At 40.3% G+C, this 19,919-nt stretch overlaps 2 protein-coding genes across 2 annotated transcripts in view; one reads left to right on the top strand and one right to left on the bottom strand.

Moving 5' to 3' along the window:
- angpt2b (angiopoietin 2b) overlaps positions 1-19,919 on the bottom strand; it is a 74,198-nt gene that overhangs the window by 21,538 nt on the left and 32,741 nt on the right. Inside the window, exons 4-5 of the mRNA XM_061982447.2 lie at positions 15,052-15,284; positions 12,151-12,275 (exon numbers count right to left, since the gene is read on the bottom strand). Coding sequence (XP_061838431.2) covers positions 12,151-12,275; positions 15,052-15,284 — 358 coding nt within the window. The remainder of the gene's footprint in view (positions 1-12,150; positions 12,276-15,051; positions 15,285-19,919) is intronic.
- The window catches only part of col9a2 (procollagen, type IX, alpha 2), a 188,495-nt gene continuing 173,348 nt past the window's right edge, over positions 4,773-19,919 (top strand). Inside the window, exon 1 of the mRNA XM_061982446.2 lies at positions 4,773-4,868. The gene's annotated coding sequence lies outside the window, so the exon portion shown is untranslated. The remainder of the gene's footprint in view (positions 4,869-19,919) is intronic.

Genomic DNA, 19,919 nt, shown 5'->3' with positions numbered 1-19,919 from the left:
CTTTGATCACTCTGATGCGGCTCAGCAGCTTACTTGCTGAACCCTCCCATTTTCCCGTGAGACTTCCGGATTTCAGTGCCTCTCGCAGTAAACTCCCGGGATTAATGTTCACCGATTTTCACACTTACAGCTATAATAAGGGCGTGCCATGATGGTACAACATTTGGCGCCCTCTACAATCTGTATTAACAGCGTGCCAGCCCAATACTGGTTATACAATATACATCTTCTGCGTGCACACGTACGTGACAGCAAGGCATACTTTGTCAACAGCCACACAGGTTACACTGACGGTGACCATATAAAACAACTTTAACACTTTTACTAATAATGCGCCACACTTTGAACCAAAACCAAACAAGAATGACAAACACATTTCGGGAGAACATCTGCACCTTAACACAACATAAACACAACAGAACAAACACCCAGAATCCCATGCAGCCCTGACTCTTCCGGGCTACATTATACACCCCTGCTACCACCAAACCCCCCCCCTCTCTCTCTCTCTGTGCGTCGGTTGAGGTGGGCGGGGTTTGGTAGCGGGGGGGGGGTGTATAATGTATCCCGGAAGAGTTAGGGCTGCATGGGATTCTGGGTATTTGTCCTGTTGTGTTTATGTTGTGTTACGGTGCAGATGTTCTCCCGAAATGTGTTTGTCATTCTTGTTTGGTGTGGGTTCACAGTGTGGCGCATTATTAGTAAGAGTGTTAAAGTTGTTTTTTTTATACCGCCACCGTCAGTGTGACCTGTGTGGTTGTTGAACAAGTATGCCTTGTTGTTATCTACGTGAGCAAGCGGAAGCCCCATACAACATGTGGCTGATCAGGCACGCTGGTTGTAGTGAGTGCTATATGCTGTACCATCACGGCACGCATGACGCTGACAAGCACCATTCATTGAAAACCCGCGTGCCGCACCAGCTTTTAAATTACACATAAAGGTGTGGGCAGCGTGTCTGAGACCCCTGGTTTATACATAGCACAAAGCAAAAAAATAACTTTGTATGCAGTGTAATTTCATTTAAAATTTCAAAAAATGTTTGCGGCTCCCATTGTTTTCTATAATTTGTGAAACTGGTCAAAATGGCTCTTTGACTGGTAAAGGTTGCCGACCCCTATATGACCTACTCCATGGGTGTCAAACTCTGGCCCGCGGGCCAAATTTGGCCCGCCGTGTAATTTCACTTGGCCCTTGAGGTGATATCAAATTAACACTAGAGCTGGCCTGCGGATTATATACAGCGGCGGTGCCGCGGTACACCGCTAATTCTCATACTTGCCAAACCTCCCGGGAGTCAGTGCCTCTCCCGAGAATTGTAACATCCTCTTTTCGTTCAGTCAAACAAGTGCTGGCCCAGATACATAATATATGGCACGCTCACAGAAGTGAATGCAACACATAGTTGATCTTCAGCGATACAGGTTACACTGAGGGTGCCAGTATAAAAAAACTTTAACGTAGCATCCCGGAAGAGTTAGTACTGCAAAGGGTTCTGGGTATTTGTTCTGTTGTGTTTATGTTGTGTTACTGTGCCGATGTTCTCCCAAAATGTGTTTATCATTCTTGTTTGGTGTGGATTCACAGTGTGGCGCATATTTCTAACAATGTTAAAGTTGCTTATAGGGTCACTCTCAGTGTAAACTGTATCGCTGTTGATGAAGTATGCGTTGCATTTACGTGAGTGTGCGTACAGGAGCCGCTCATATCTTGTGATTGGGCGGGCACGTTGTTAGATGGGATGAAAAGCATACGTGACGTCAGCTCGTAGAGGACGTTAAAAGCAGTGCCTGTAAGGCACGCCCCCAGGATTGTGGAATACGAGATATTATGACTGATGAACACCTTCGTTCAATAATGAAGGTTGCCTCAGCTCAAAGCCTGTGCCCCGACATTAATGAACTAGCATGCAAGAAAAGATGGCAGGTATCTGGCTTGGGCACATCAGATTAGATCAGTGAATGGTTGGTTTATTCATTGTTATTTTATTTTCAAATGTATTAGCCTGTGGAAAAAGTTAATGTTGATATTTACCTCAGAAGGCTGCAAATAGAAAAGAGGCATTCAATTTTTATTTAAATTGTATTTGATATGTCATTGATATTTTTTAATTTTCATTATTATTATTTGAAACTCGATTTTCACTATAAAGTTATATAAGCCTTGCTTGTTCAATATTCAATGCAAAACTTGTTTGGGTCCCTATTAAAAGGTTAATTAGTTCAACCTTGGCCTGTGGCTTTGTTCAGTTTTACATTTTGGCCCACTCTGTATTTGAGTTTGACACCCCTGGCCTACTCAGTGGCCTAGTGGTTAGTGTGTCTGCCCTGAGATGGGTAGGTTGTGAGTTCAAACCCCGGCCGAGTCATACCAAAGACTATAAAAATGGGAGCCATTACCTCCCTCCTCGGCACTCAGCATCAAGGGTTGGAATTGGGGGTTAAATCACCAAAAATGATTCCTGGGCGCGGCCACCGCTGCTGCTCACTGCTCCCCTCACCTCCCAGGCGGTGATCAAAGGGATGGGTCAAATGCAGAGGACAAATTTCACCACACATAGTGTGTGTGTGACAATCATTGCTACTTTAACTTGAACTTTAAATCAGCAGGACTTTTCCTTTAGAAAAAAAGGTATTACGTTCTGAAAACATGCATTATTCAACTTCCATCCATCCATTTTCTACCGCTTGTCCCACTTGCAATTCTTAAATTAAGAATCATTGGAATGTTGAGGAATCTTTAAACAATATGTTCTACTAAAGCTTTTAAATCCAAACTGAGAGCATTTAAAGGTCCTGTCATGTTAATGTGTAACTTTTCTGCCTCTTGGCCTTTGAAAAAGAGCTTTTTAATTTGAATGGAATTTTTTCCTGGTTAAAGAAAGTATGTGGGACCAGCATTTCTTATTTGAATAGCTATTTTCTCAATTATAACATTTTAAAACTAGAATAGACACAATCTTAATAATTCATGCTAAAATAAAGATCATGCTGTGACTAAACCAGGGGTCGGCAACCCAAAATGTTGAAAGAGCCATATTGGACCAAAAATACAAAAACAAATCTGTCTGGAGCCGCAAAAAATTAAAAGCCATATCACATACAGATAGTGTGTCATGAGATATAAATTGAATTAAGATGACTTAAAGGAAACTAAATGAGCTCAAATATACCTACAAATGAGGCGTAATGATGCAATATGTACATATAGCTAGCCTAAATAGCATGTTAGCATCGATTAGCTTGCAGTCATGCAGTGACCAAATATGTCTGATTAGCACTCCACACAAGTCAATAACATCAACAAAACTCACCTTTGTGGATTCATGCACAACGTTAAAAGTTTGGTGGACAAAATGAGACAGAAAAAGATGTGGCATAAAACACGTCCTAGAAAGTCGGAGAAGGTTATACATGTAAACAAACTAAGGTGAGTTCAAGGACCGCCAAAATTAGTAGGACAAAACGGCGCTCGCCAAATACTCGAATCAGTGAAGCATGTTTAATATAAACAGTGTGCTTTATAACAATTAGGGAGGTTTGTGTCATGTTTGTCCTCCTACAGCGGGGGTCGGCAACCTGCGGCTCTTTAGCGCCGCCAAGGTGGCTCTCTGGAGCTTTTTCAAAAATGTATGAAAAATGGAAAAAGATGAGGGCAAAAAAATATATTTTTTGTGTTAATATGGTTTCTGTAGGAGGAAAAATATGACACAAACCTCCCTAATTGTTATAAAGCACACTGTTTATATTAAATATGCTTCACTGATTCGAGTATTTGGGGAGCGCCGTTTTGTCCTACTAATTTTGGTGGTCCTTGAACTCACCTTAGTTTGTTTACATGTATAACTTTCTCCGACTTTCTCGGACGTGTTTTATGCCACTTCTTTTTCTTTCTCATTTTGTCCACCAAACTTTTAACGTTGTGTGTGAATGCACAAAGGTGAGTTTTGTTGATGTTATTGACTTGTGTGGAGTGCTAATCTGGCATATTTGGTCACTGCATGACTGCAAGCTAATCGATGCTAACATGCTATTTAGGCTAGCTATATGTACATATTGCATCATTACGCCTCATTTGTAGGTATATTTGAGCTCATTTAGTTTCCTTTAAGTCCTCTTAATTCAATTTATATCTCATGACACACTATCTGTATGTAATATGGCTTTTAATTTGTTACGGCTCCAGACAGATTTGTTTTTGTATTTTTGGTCCAATATGGCTCTTTCAACATTTTGGGTTGCCGACCCCTGTCCTACAGAAACCATATTAAAACAAAAAATATATATTTTTCCCCTCATCTTTTTCCATTTTTCATACATTTTTGAAAAAGCTCCATAGAGCCACTAGGGCGGCGCTAAAGAGCCGCATGCGGCTCTAGAGCCGTGGGTTGCCGACCCCTGGACTAAAGATAAGTTAATAGCTCCTAAAACTCGGTTCATTTCTAGAAATACAATTTTAAATCTTGACAGGTGGCAAATAGTTTGCAGTGTGCATGTAAGTCCAATTGGAGTGCAGTACATTGCTATGCACAACACATGATAGTAAATAGTGTACGTAAGGCAGTGGTTTTAACTGTTTTGGCTGCGTGACCCACCATTACCCGATAATTACAAGTGGTGACTCAACCCCTGAATCAAGTATCTCATCAAATTTGAAAAATGGTCCGAAAGTTGAACATTGTAAACTGCTGGTTCACGCTCTCATCAAACAAACTGTATGTCTTTAATTGGTCTCCCTTGTCGTGTTTTGTACAGCTGGTTGAAACAGACGGCAACGCTTGTTCCACACCAGTCTGACCTGCAGCGAAAGGAAGGCGAACAAGAAGAAAAAACCCCCGCCAGAACCAAGATGATGAAAGCATCTCCAAGGTTAGTTTATTCCCTTCCAGCCTTTGAAGAGCTAAGTCAACAGGCTACGTGTTATCTGTCGACCCTGTTTGATACACCTATGTACACCTATGCTAGTATCCCTGTTTGATACACCTATGTACACCTATGCAAGTATCCCTGTTTGATACACCTATGTACTCCTATACTAGTATCCCTGTTTGATACTCCTATGTACACCTATGCAAGTATCCCTGTTTGATACACCTATGTACTCCTATACTAGTATCCCTGTTTGATACACCTATGCAAGTATCTCTCTTTGATACACCTATGCAAGTATCTCTCTTTGATACACCTATGTACACCTATACTAGTATCCCTGTTTGATACACCTATGCTAGTATCCCTGTTTGATACACCTATGTACACCTATGCTAGGTATTTGTCGCCTGTTCCTCTCCTCTACATGTAGTCCGCTGAAGCTAATGCTGGTTTGTTGACTTACTGTTTCATTGCATCCACCCTCGCCATAAATTGTAGGAACGGCCTCCGTTATTAAATGTGTCAATCCTATCGGAGCGAGGCTGCAATTCTCGATACTCTGAAGGTAGATTGTCACCAAACACAAACGTCGTCGGCACTTCTTACTTCTTCCGACTAGGCTTGAAGTTTGTGCAATTTGTATTAATACAAACAATAACAGAGCATTGTCCGTCATCGGGTTGCATCGTAGGCATGTTTTAGTGTGGGTTGTCTCAATACCAATATTTTGGTACCGGTACCAAAATGTATTTCGATACTTTTGTAGAAAGTGAACTCCACATACTAATACTTCCACATACTAATACTTTTGTAGAGTGAACTCCACATACTAATTCTTTTGTAGAGAGTGAACTCCACATCCTAATACTTCTGTAGAGAGTGAACTCCACATACTAATACTTCTGTAGAGAGTGAACTCCACATACTAATACTTTTGTAGAGTGAACTCCACATACTAATACTTTTGTAGAGAGTGAACTCCACATACTAATACTTTTGTAGAGTGAACTCCACATACTAATACTTCTCTAGAGAGTGAACTCCACATACTAATACTTCTGTAGAGAGTGAATTCCACATACTAATACTTTTGTAGAGAGTGAACGCCACATACTAATACTTCTGTAGAGAGTGAACGCCACATACTAATACTTCTGTAGAGAGTGAACGCCACATACTAATACTTCTGTAGAGAGTGAACTCCACATACTAATACTTCTGTAGAGAGTGAACTCCACATACTAATACTTTTGTAGAGAGTGAACTCCACATACTAATACTTTTGTAGAGAGTGAACTCCACATACTAATACTTCTGTATAGACTGAACTCCACATACTAATACTTTTGTAGAGAGTGAACTCCACGTACTAATACTTTTGTAGAGAGTGAACTCCACATACTAATACTTCTGTATAGACTGAACTCCACATACTACTACTTTTGTAGAGAGTGAACTCCACATACTAATACTTCTGTAGAGAGTGAACTCCACATACTAATACTTCTGTAGAGAGTGAACTCCACATACTAATACTTTTGTAGAGAGTGAACTCCACATACTAATACTTTTGTAGAGAGTGAACTCCACATACTAATACTTTTGTAGAGAGTGAACTCCACATACTAATACTTTTGTAGAGAGTGAACGCCACATACTAATACTTTGTAGAGAGTGAACTCTACATACTAATACTTTTGACCAAAACTGTATTTATTAAGCAGTGGCACAAACATTCATGTCATTTTCAAACAGAAAATGCAAGATTGTCAGAGCTATTAGTGCACTTTTGTGCATGATGTCACTAAGATGACATATCAAAACAACACTAAATTAAAGTGCACCTTTTGTACAGAACGCCACTACAATAGTTTAAAACAAATAAAGTGCACTTTTGTGCATGATGTCACACAAGATATTTCAGTAAGTGTCAAATAAAAATGAGCTGCATGATAGGAAATTAAATCCTTCGCTATGTGGTAGGTTCCTGCGGACGTTATCTCCTTCTGTTGTTGACTAGTTTTTTCATATGGTGTTGATGTGGAAATGGTTGTTTGGGCATTTTGTTGGTGTGGCACCAAACGGAGATGTTGACATGCGGAGTTTCAAGCACTCTTCATTCTCTAGCGCAGTGGTTCTCAACCTGGGTTCGATCGAACCCTAGGGGTTCGGTGAGTCGGCCTCAGGGGTTCGGCAGAGCCTCCGCCGTGTAGGTCAAGACACGCCCGACTCATCGTGTAAACACAAACTTCTCCCTGTCGGCGTATTATAGATACCCCCAAACAATGTTCCCTCTAATTTTCCATATGTGTGAGCAAACACAAAAACTCCTTGAGCATTCATGTGGAGCACATGTGAGCGACGTCAGACGTGCACATGCACTGTGGTCACACCTGCAGCACACCTGTCCCAAACCTGACTAAATAACAAGTTCAATGTTTTATTATTATAATCAAAGGAAAGCAGTCATTTCCATGAGATTATTTTGGCCCACTTACAATGACTATAACATGAGCTGTGTACTAGTATTATATGTCTGGATGGGAGGTCCTGCTTTGGAAATAATGTGTACCCCTTTCAGATATTGCATTTAGTTCCCACCAAAACATTCACATATTGCACAATGAGATGTAAACATGGGATCATGTGTACATTCCTGTAACTTTCTGTTTGTAAAATATATCTTTATTAGTATTTCTTTAATAACATCATTTTATGATTACGGTTCAGGTTCGGTGAATGCAGATATGAAACTGGTGGGGTTTGGTACCTCCAACAAGGTTAAGAACCACTGCTCTAGCGGGTGACTTTTCAAATGATGCTACAAATTAGCAGTAATGCTACTTTTCCTAGCACCACTTTTGCCACACACTTGACATGTTACGGTTGTCTGTTCGACATCTTCCCGCTTGAAGCCAAACCACCGCCAGACGATGGACCCCCTGCTGTTTTTTCTTGGGAATTAATTCTTCCTTCATTTGTTACCAGATTCGCACCTTCTTTCTCTCGTATTACCACTCTGCTAGGATCACAGCTAACGTTACCCATGCCGCTACCTCTCTGCTCCGCGAGGGCGTATGACGTTGCACGCGCGACAGTATGTGACGTATGTAAGAAGGTGCTCTTGTTTTATGTCTCTGTGAGAAGGAGAGACAAGAAAGAGTGAAAAGAGCCTGTAGCCTGATACGTTCTCACGCAGCTAAAACTGCGTGAGAACGTATACTCCAATATCACGATAGTCATTTTCTATATCGCGCAGAGACAAACCCGCGATATATCGAGTATATTCCATATATCGCCCAGCCCTAACAGGCGTATTCAATAATCATGCTAATATGAAAAATGTAACTTAATAGAATGTGGGGATGTAAAAGGCATCCGGTGCTACGGAGCCACTGCATGGAAGAAATCCTCATTTTTGACCGTTTTTGTGGATTTACCATTGGCCTGTGGAGAACTGGGACGCACAGAGACTCTTACCAGGAGGACTTGAGTGGTACCGAGAGTAGCTGCGTCTTCCAACATTTTATCACTTGCCGCTACGTGCATGTCACGTACGTAACTTTGGGGACTTTGGGGTTGATATATGTGATGTATTAACTTTGGGGAAGTGAACTGCACTTTGGGTTGTGGGATTGAGTGTGTTGTGCAGGTGTTTGGTTTGTATTGGCGGGTTATATGGACGAGAGGGGGCAGATGTTTGTTATGCGGGATTAATTTGTGGCATTTTAAATATAAGCCTGATCGTTTTGTGGCTAATAAGTGAAGTGAATTATATTTATACAGCGCTTTTCTCTAGTGACTTAAAGCGGTTATGGTTAGAGTGTCCGCCCTGAGATCGGTAGGTTGTGAGTTCAAACCCCGGCCGAGTCATACCAAAGACTATAAAAATGGGAGCCATTACCTCCCTGCTTGGCACTCAGCATCAAGGGTTGGAATTGGGGGTTAAATCACCAAAAATGATTCCCGGGCGTGGCCACCGCTGCTGCTCACTGCTCCCCTCACCTCCCAGGGGGTGAACAAGGGTGATGGGGCAAATGCAGAGAATAATTTCGCCACACCTAGTGTGTGTGTGTGACAATCATTGGTACTTTAACTTAACTTATATGTCTTGTGGTTATGTATTGTTTCAGTCGTTCCCAGCTGAATATCAAGTCCTTTATTTGCGTAGTGGCAGCGACATCCGGAGAACTTGGGTGCGTTTGTTCCAAAGGGGACCACAAAAAATGTCATTATTGACTTTATTTTAACAAAAAATCTTAGGCTGCATTAAACTTATGTTTATTATTGCAATTTAGCCCTTAAATAAAATAGTGAACAATCATTGGTACTTTAACTTTAACTTACTTTGTCGATATTTTTTAACATCACAAAATCTTCTTTCGTTTTTTTTTTTTAAATTTACATTATGTTTATAAAGTCAGTAAATATGTCCCTGGATACATGAGGACTTTGAATATGACCAATGTATGATCCTGTAACTACTCGGTATCGGGTTGATACCCAAATGTGTGGTATCATCCAAAACTAATGTAAAGTATCAAACAACAGAAGAATAAGTGATTATTACATTTTAACAGAAGTGTAGATAGAACATGTTAAAACAGAAAACAAGCAGATATTAACAGTAACTTAATAATTAATTTTCTACCACTTGTCCTTAATAATGTGTACAAAATAATAGGTGTATAAATGACACAATATGTTACTGCATAGACTAATTAGGAGCCTTTGTTTGTTTACTTACTACTAAAAGACAAGTTGTCTAGTATGCTCACTATTTTATTTAAGGACTAAATTGCAATAATAAACATATGTTTAATATACCCTAAGATTTTTTTGTTAAAATAAATCCAATAATGACATTTGTTGTGGTCCCCTTTATTTAAAAAAGTATTGAAAAGTACCAAAATAGTTTTGGTACTGGTACTCACTGGCAGAAATGTAGATCTCCACCTATGGTACTGCGCACGTGTTTACGACTTTTGGAACCTTGTCCGAATCTCTGTTTGGAAAATCCAGCATCACTGAATGTGTTTCATGTTATAGACGCCACCCAGCTTGCCGGTTCCACGTGTGGCATAGATTGAAGGCGGCAACGATCGGGGGTCTAACAGCGTGCATCACTGGGAAAGCACATTGGCCCCTGTTGACAGGAAACACATGGCAGCGCAACCTAACACCTGGCCGCCTTGCCCAAAGCAGTGGAAGCGGCAGAACAAGCAAACACGGTGCCAACTAGCAAGTAAAAAGTCATGAATAATGAAAATGCTGCTGTCTTGAGAGCAAACAGTGAGGACACCAGTCTTGAATCCAAGCCATGGTCGCGTTAACACATTTTCCTGAGTTATTCTGACACAAAGTTAAGATTGAGCCTTCCGTAAGCCATTCCTGATACACTATATTGCCAAAAGTATTGAAAGTATCTGAACTTGAAGTGCCATCCCATTCCTACCCCATAGGGTTCAATATGATGCCGGTCCACCTTGTGCAGCTATTACAGCTTCAACTCTTCTGGGAAGGCTGTCCACAAGGTCGCGGAGTGTGTTTATAGGAATTTTCCACCATTTTTTCCCAAAAGCGCATTGGTGAGATCACACACTGATTTTGGTGAAGAAGGCCTGGCTCTCGGTCTCCCTTCTAACACATCCCAAAGGTCAGGACTCTGTGCAGGCCAGTCAAGAAATGTAGCGTTGCCCTGGCAACCTCCAAACCCAGACTGGTCCATCAGATTGCCAGATGGAAAAGTGTGACTCATCAGTCCAGAGAAGGCGTCTCCACTGCTCTAGAGTCCAGTGGCGACGTGCTTTACACCACCACCACGGATTTCATACACCTCTGATTAGTACACCTGGTTCTGATCATTTGGATGGCTGGCCAAACACTTTTGGCAATATAGTGTATTTTCACAAAACATCTTCCCATACTACACATATTGTGAAGACATTGCTGGAGAAAAGACCTTTAAAGGCCTACTGAAAGCCACTACTACCGACCACGCAGTCTGATAGTTTATACATCAATGATGAAATCTTAACATTGCAACACATGCCAATACGGCCGGGTTAGCTCACTAAATTGCAATTTTAAATTTCGCGCAAAATATCCTGCTGAAAACGTCTCGGTATGATGACGCCGGCACGTGACGTCACGGATTGTAGACGACATTTTGGGACAGCATGGTGGCCAGCTATTAAGTCGTCTGTTTTCATCGCACAATTCCACAGTATTCTGGACATCTGTGTTGGTGACTCTTTTGCAATTTGTTCAATGAACAATGGAGACAGCAAAGAAGAAAGCTGTAGGTGGGAAGCGGTGTATTGCGGCAGGTGTTGTGCCGGATAACGCAGCCCCGCCGTAGAATGCACCCCTTGACTGTTGTGCCGGATAACACAGCCGGTGTTTCATTGTTTACATTTCCGGAAGATGACAGTCAAGCTTTACCATTGGCCTGTGGAGAACTGGGACAACAGAGACTCTTACCAGGAGGACTTTGAGTTGGATACGCAGACGCGGTACCGTGAGTACGCATGCAGCTGCGGCTTCCAAACATTTGATCGCTTGCCCGTACGTGTGTGCCGCTATGTGCATGTCACGTACGTAACTTTGGGGACTTTGGGGAAATATATGTGCTGTATGAACTTTGGGGAGGTGAACGGTACTTTGGACTGTGGGATTGAGTGTGTTGTGCAGGTGTTTGAGTTGTATTGGCGGGTTATATGGACGGGAGGGGGGAGGTGTTTGTTATGCGGGATTCATTTGTGGCATATTAAATATAAGCCTGGTTGTGTTGTGGCTAATAGAGTATATATATGTCTTGTGTTTATTTACTGTTTTAGTCATTCCCAGCTGAATATCAGGTCCCACCCGCCTCTCACAGCATCTTCCCTATCTGAATCGCTCCCACTGCTCTCTAGTCCTTCACTCTCACTTTCCTCATCCACGAATCTTTCATCCTCGCTCAAATTAATGGGGAAATCGTCGCTTTCTCGGTCCGAATCGCTCTCGCTGCTGGTGGCCATGATTGTAAACAATGTGCAGATGTGAGGATCTCCACAACCTGTGACGTCACGCTACTCGTCTGCTACTTCCGGTACAGGCAAGGCTTTTTTATCAGCGACCAAAAGTTGCAAACTTTATCGTCAAAGTTCTCTACTAAATCCTTTCAGCAAAAATATGGCAATATCGCGAAATGATCAAGTATGACACATAGAATGGACCTGCTATCCCCATTTAAATAAGAAAATCGCATTTCAGTAGGCCTTTAAAGTTGCTCTACCTTGACAGAGTGGGTGGAGTTGGGGAGGTGTATGCCATATATTCCACTCGCTGTTTGTCCAGACTGAAGAATCTCTGAACAGTCCCTGAAAGTCAGCGGCTCCTCCTTGGGCACTTTGGAGATTTCTGTAGGTGGAAAAAAAACAAACTTGTTTCTAAATACAGTTTGCGGTTCACTTGTTGCGATCCCAGTGCATTGCGGATTTTAAAGTACCATTGAGTACACTGATATGAGAGTACTGTACTACTTTGAGTTTTCATGCTGAAATGACATTGTCTTTAGAGTGTGTTTGTGTGGGGGGGAAGCTTTTTGGAAGGCTAATAGACTTTAAATCAGGGCTATTCAACTACAAAACCCCAAACCAGTTAAGTTGGCACGTACAAACCCCGTTTCCATATGAGTTGGGAAATTGTGTTGGATATAAATATAAACGAAATACAATGATTTGCTAATCCTTTTCAACCCATATTCAATTGAATGCACTATAAAGACAAGATATTTGATGTTCAAACTCATAAACTTTTTTTTTTTTTTTTGCAAATAATAATTAACTTAGAATTTCATGGCTGCAACACGTGCCAAAGTAGTTGGGAAAGGGCATGTTCACCACTGTGTTACATGGCCTTTCCTTTTAACAACACTCAGTAAACATTTGGGAACTGAGGAGACACATTTTTGAAGCTTCTCAGGTGGAATTCTTTCCCATTCTTGCTTGATGTACAGCTTAAGTTGTTCAACAGTCCGGGGGTCTCTGTTGTGGTATTTTAGGCTTCATAATGCGCCACACATTTTCAATGGGAGAAAGGTCTGGACTACAGGCAGGCCAGTCTAGTACCCGCACTCTTTTACTATGAAGCCACGTTGATGTAACACGTGGCTTGGCATTGTCTTGCTGAAATAAGCAGGGGCGTCCATGGTAACGTTGCTTGGATGGCAACATATGTTGCTCCAAAACCTTTATGTACCTTTCAGCATTAATGGTGCCTTCACAGATGTGTAAGTTACCCATGTCTTGGGCACTAATACACCCCCATACCATCACACATGCTGGCTTTTACACTTTGCGCCTATAACAATCTGGATGGTTCTTTTCCTCTTTGGTCCGGAGGACACGACGTCCACAGTTTCCAAAAACAATTTGAAATGTGGACTCGTCAGACCACAGAACACTTTTCCACTTAGTATCAGTCCATCTTAGATGAGCTCAGGCCCAGCGAAGCCGACGGCATTTCTGGGTGTTGTTGATAAACGGTTTTCGCCTTGCATAGGAGAGTTTTAACTTGCACTTACAGATGTAGCGACCAACTGTAGTTACTGACAGTGGGTTTCTGAAGTGTTCCTGAGCCCATGTGGTGATATTCTTTACACACTGATGTCGCTTGTTGATGCAGTACAGCCTGAGGGATCAAAGGTCACGGGCTTAGCTGCTTACGTGCAGTGATTTCTCCAGATTCTCTGAACCCTTTGATGATATTACGGACCGTAGATGGTGAAATCCCTATATTCCTTGCAATAGCTGGTTGAGAAAGGTTTTTCTTAAACTGTTCAACAATTTGCTCACGCATTTGTTGACAAAGTAGTGACCCTCGCCCCATCCTTGTTTGTGAATGACTGAGCATTTCATGGAATCTACTTTTATACACAATCATGGCACCCACCTGTTCCCAATTTGCCTGTTCACCTGTGGGATGTTCCAAATAAGTGTTTGATGAGCATTCCTCAACTTTATCAGTATTTATTGCCACCTTTCCCAACTTCTTTGTCACGTGTTGCTGGCATCAAATTCTAAAGTTAATGATTATTTGCAAAAAAAAAATGTTTATCAGTTTGAACATCAAATATGTTGTCTTTGTAGCATATTCAACTGAATATGGGTTGAAAATGATTTGCAAATCATTGTATTCCGTTTATATTTAAATCTGACATAATTTCCCAACTCATATGGAAACGGGGTTTGTAATTCGTATGTATACTTTTGACCCTCACATTTTCAGTAGAGCCATAATAAATTCATAAAAGAAGCAAACTTCATGAATGTTTTTTGTGACCAACAAGTATGTGCTCCAATCACTCTATCACAAAAAAATAAGAGTTGTAGAAACTATTGGAAACTCAAGACAGCCATGACATTATGTTCTTTACAAGTGTATGTAAACTTTTGACCACGACTGTATGTGCACTTGAATAGACTGCAAAGAAAAGATACTTAACGTTTGAACCGGAAAACTAAATTTTTTGCAAATATTAGCTCATATGGAATTTGATGCCTGCAACATGTTTCAAAAAAGCTGGCACAAGTGGCAAAAAAGACTGAGAAAGTTGAATGGAATGCTCATCCCACAGGTGAAGAGGCTAATTTGGAACAGGTGGGTGCCATGATTGGGTATAAAAGCAGCTTCCATGATGCAAATAAAGATAGAATACTATTAACCGCAACATGTAAGTGTAAAAAAACCCGATTTGTACATTTTCAGAATGTGCTTGTTCTGTTTTTAATTAATTTAATTTAATTATTTAATTAATTTTAATTAAATGTAATTAAAATTAATAATTGTATTACTATTTTTTAAACAAAGAAAACAATCTAAAGTTGTCTTTATTTTTATTTTTATTTATTTTTAAGTTATTGTGGATTTTTACCAGTCCGGCAGTTTTTACCAGTCCGGCCCACTTGGCAGTAGATTTTTCCCCATGTGGCCCCCATCTAAAATGAGTTTGACACCCCTGGTTTAGACCGAAGTCACATTTGATAAGATCAGATTCCAATCGGATTTGGACTATTGGTACCTCCTGATGTGGTCTGAATCTGACGCACAAAGATCACATCTGGCGCGTTTAGACTGGCAAAAAAAGGTTTGCCATGTAGTGTAAATGGATTATTGATCTTATTCGTCCGCTTACCATTGCAGTGGTTGACCAAAGCCAGCAGCTGGCCCACGGTGTCAGTGAGCACGGCCTGTTGTCTCTGCAGCTTGGTGCTGTTGAGAGCCGCGCTGCCCAGCTCGCCCTGGAGCTGAGCCACCAGATCACTCTGCCTTTGCATCAACTCCTGCAACTCTTGCTTCTCTCTCTGCGAGCCCTGCAGCTCCATCCCATAGCGAGCCTCCAGCGTCACCAGCCTCTCTTCTAGAACACTGAAACAACATCACAGGTCGTTTTACACATCATGCCCATCATCTTGGTCAGGTTAGGATGAGTGAATACATCGAAATGGGCGATCGAAATAACAAACCCCGTTTCCATATGAGTTGGGAAATTGTGTTGGATGTAAATATAAACGGAATACAATGATTTGCAAATCCTTTTCAACCCATATTCAATTGAATGCACTACAAAGACAAGATATTTGATGTTCAAACTCATAAACATAATTTTTTTTTGCAAATAATTAACTTAAAATTTCATGGCTGCAACACGTGCCAAAGTAGTTGGGAAAGGGCATGTTCGCCACTGTGTTACATGGCCTTTCCTTTTAACAATACTCAATAAGCGATTGGGAACTGAGGAAAATAATTGTTGAAGCTTTGAAAGTGGAATTCTTTCCCATTCTTGTCTTTCAACAGTCTCCGCTGTCGTATTTTACGCTTCATAATGCGCCACACATTTTCGATGCGAGACAGGTCTGGACTGCAGCCGGGCCAGGAAAGTACCCGCACTCTTTTTTTACGAAGCCATGCTGTTGTAACACGTGCTGAATGTGGATTGGCATTGTCTTGCTGAAATAAGCAGGGGCGTCCATGAAAAAGACGGCGCTTAGATGGCAGCATATGTTGTTCCAAAACCTGTATGTACCTTTCAACATTAATGGTGCCTTCACAGATGTGTATGTTACCCATGCCTTGGGCACTAATGCACCCCCATACCATCACAGATGCTGGCTTTTCAACTTTGCGTCGATAACAGTCTGGATGGTTCGCTTCCCCTTTGGTCCTAATGACACGATGTCGAATATTTCCAAAAACAATTTAAAATGTGGACTCGTCAGACCACAGAACACTTTTCCACTTTGCATGAGTCCATTATAGATGATCTCGGGCCCAGAGAAGCCGGCGGCGTTTCTGGGTGTTGTTGATAAATGGCTTTCGCTTTGCATAGTAGAGCTTTAACTTGCACTTACAGATGTAGCGACCAACTGTATTTAGTGACATTGGTTTTCTGAAGTGTTCCTGAGCCCATGTGGTGATATCCTTTAGAGATTGATGTCGGTTTTTGATACAGTGCCGTCTGAGGGATCGAAGGTCACGGTCATTCAATGTTGGTTTCCAGCCATGCTGCTTACGTGGAGTGATTTCTCCAGATTCTCTGAACCTTTTGATGATATTATGGACTGTAGATGTTGAAATCCCTAAATTTCTTGCAATTGCACTTTGAGAAACATTGTTCTTAAACTGTTTGACTATTTGCTCACGCAGTTGTGGACAAAGAGGTGTACCTCGCCCCATCCTTTCTTGTGAAAGACTGAGCATTTTTTGGGAAGCTGTTTTTATACCCAATCATGGCACCCACCTGTTCCCAATTAGCCTGCACACCTGTGGGATGTTCCAAATAAGTGTTTGATGAGCATTCCTCAACTTTATCAGTATTTATTGCCACCTTTCCCAACTTCTTTGTCAAGTGTTGCTGGCATCAAATTCTAAAGTTAATGATTATTTGCAAAAAAAAAAATGTTCATGAGTTGAACATCAAATATGTTGTCTTTGTAGCATATTCAACTGAATATGGGTTGAAAAGGATTTGCAAATCATTGTATTCCGTTTATATTTACATCTAACACAATTTCCCAACTCATATGGAAACGGGGTTTGTATTTACTCAGTAACACAGAACAAATACAGATGTGAGCAATCAAGTTCTTAATTGGTTTTATTATGTTATGTCAGTTACATTCCAGTCGAGTAGTAATTTGCAACGCTTATTAACTGCAGATGTCGTGGTCCGACAATATCTCACAGCTGACATAGGGCTGAAAATACAATAATCGAAAATAACAACGATGCACATTCTGGACCTTGTGATGATGAAACAGATGAGGAGCCAATGAGTGAAAAAAAAAAAACTACCGGATTTTCCAGACTATAAGGCGCACTTTAATTTTTAAAAAATTTCTCAAAACTCGACAGTTTGCTTTATAACCTGGTGCATCTAATGTACGGATTAATTTTGGTTTTGCTTACCGACCCCGAAGCAATTTTATTTGGTACATGGTGAAATGATAAGTGTGACCAGTAGATGGCAGTCACACATAAGAGATAGATATCAACTAGAGATGTCCGATAATATCGGCCTGCCGATATTATTGGCCGATAAATGTAATATAGGAAATTATCGGTATAATTTTTTTCATTATCGGTATCGGGTTTTTTTTGTTGTTTTTTTTGTTTTTTTATTAAATTAACATAAAAAACACAAGATACACTTACAATTAGTGCAAAAAAACCTCCCTCCCCCATTTACACTCATTCACACAAAAGGGTTGTTTCTTTCTGTTATTAATATTGTGGTTCCTACATTATATATCAATATATATCAATACAGTCTGCAAGGGATACAGTCCGTAAGCACACATGATTGTGCGTGCTGCTGCTCCACTAATAGTACTAACCTTTAACACTTAATTGTACTCATTTTCATCAATTACTAGTTTCTATATAACTGTTTTTATATTGTTTTACTTTCTTTTTTATTCAAGAAAATGTTTTAAATTTATTTATCTTATTTTATTTTATGAATTTTTTTTTAAAGTACCTTATCTTCACCATACCTGGTTGTCCAAATTAGGCAAAATAATGTGTTAATTCCACGACTGTATATATATCGGTTGATATCGGTATCGGTAATTAAAGAGTTGGACAATATCGGAATATCGGATATCAGCAAAAAGCCATTATCAGACATCCCTACTGCAATATGATGGCAATATGACTCAAGTAAACAACACCAACACTTTAAATGTTCCATTGAAAATATAGAACATTTTACACTGCGCTCAAAAATCTATCAAAATGTTTTAGTACGACTTTGGTAAGCTATGAAGCCGCACCGCTTGATGGATTGTCGTCGCATTAAACATACAAGTATTATTATGGTGTGTGTATAAGGTAAGACATATTATCTGCCATTTTGTTTCGCAATATTATGCAAAAGCAACTTTTCTTACCTTCTGGTACCTGCTGATCTGTATTTGGGATCTGCATAAATCCTGAAAAATTGCGCGCGTCCGCCTTTGTAGTCCGTGCCAACACCATAGTCGATAAGCTTCCTCTTTTTCTCTATCTTCTTGTTATGGGACATTCATCCTCCGCTGTTGCCATTTCTAATATAAAGTACTGTAAAGTTCTTACTTATATCTGTCAGTAAACTCGCCATGAAAGCGCTAAAATATACCGGTGTAGTGAGTTTACATTATCCACCCAAGGAACTTTAGTTATCAGAGAGTTCCGGTCGGACGGTTTTTCACGGGACACATTTCCGGCCTTGTTGTTGTTTCCGTTATTGATTGAAGTAAAGTGTGAATGTCATTAAAACAGTTAGCGCCATCTTTTGATATTTCTTCCACTCCCGTCCTTGCACGCTACACCGCTACAACAAAGATGACGGGGAGAAGACGCTGTCGAAGGTGAGCCACGTAAATAAGACCGCCCACAAAACGGCGCATCCTGAAGCGACTGTCAGAAAGCGACTTGAAGATGATGTGTAAAACATCATCTATGCAACATTTTGACCAAAGAACCACCATCACATGTTATGTAGACCACAAGGAAGTCTTTTACTTTTAGAAAAATAATAAAAATAATATGACTCCTTTAATGCGCCTTATAATCTGTCGGGAAAATACGGTAATTACACCATTTTTCATTCATTTATTGTAACACCAAAAGTCAACTTTAAATATAGTATAAAACACTTGGATATAAATTAGTAACGAATAAACCACAACAAGTAAAATAATAATCATAATAGCAGTAACAATAAATATAAATAACAGCAATATAAAAAAGTTTTTCCATTTTAAGTCAGTTTTTTTATTTTTCACACTATTTTACCACCATATGGTGTGTGCTTTTTGTGTCAAATACAATTGGATAAAATGTTAGTTAAATAAATGCAAAAATCCTCACATTTATTAAACATTTTTGGACCAGTATTTTAGGTCAAAGCATAATAATTTAGTAAATGTATCAATAAGTCATTTAAGTTGTAGAGATGTCCGATAATGGCTTTTTTGCCGATATTCCGATATTGTCCAACTCTTAATTACCAATACCGATATCAACCGATACCGATATATACAGTGGTGGAATTAACACATTATTATGCCTAATTTTGTTGTGATGCCCCGCTGGATGCATTAAACAATGTAACAAGGTTTTCCAAAATAAATCAACTCAAGTTATGGGAAAAAAATGCCAACATGGCACTGCCATATTTATTATTGAAGTCACAAAGTGCATTATTTAATTTAACATGCCTCAAAACAGCAGCTTGGAATTTGGGACATGCTCTCCCTGAGAGAGCATGAGGAGGTTGAGGTGGGGGAGGAGGTGTATATTGTTGCGTCCCGGAAGAGTTAGTGCTGCAAGGGGTTCTGAGTATTTGTTCTGTTGTGTTTATGTTGTGTTACGGTGCGGATGTTCTCCCGAAATGTGTTTGTCATTCTTGTTTGGTGTGGGTTCACAGTGTGCCGCATATTTGTAACAGTGTTAAAGTTGTTTATACGGCCACCCTCAGTGTGACCTGTATGGCTGTTGACCAAGTATGCTTGCATTCAC

Source organism: Nerophis lumbriciformis, linkage group LG21, assembly GCF_033978685.3.
Source record: "Nerophis lumbriciformis linkage group LG21, RoL_Nlum_v2.1, whole genome shotgun sequence".
Taxonomy (NCBI): domain Eukaryota; kingdom Metazoa; phylum Chordata; class Actinopteri; order Syngnathiformes; family Syngnathidae; genus Nerophis; species Nerophis lumbriciformis.
This window is presented reverse-complemented; position numbering and strand designations above follow the sequence as displayed.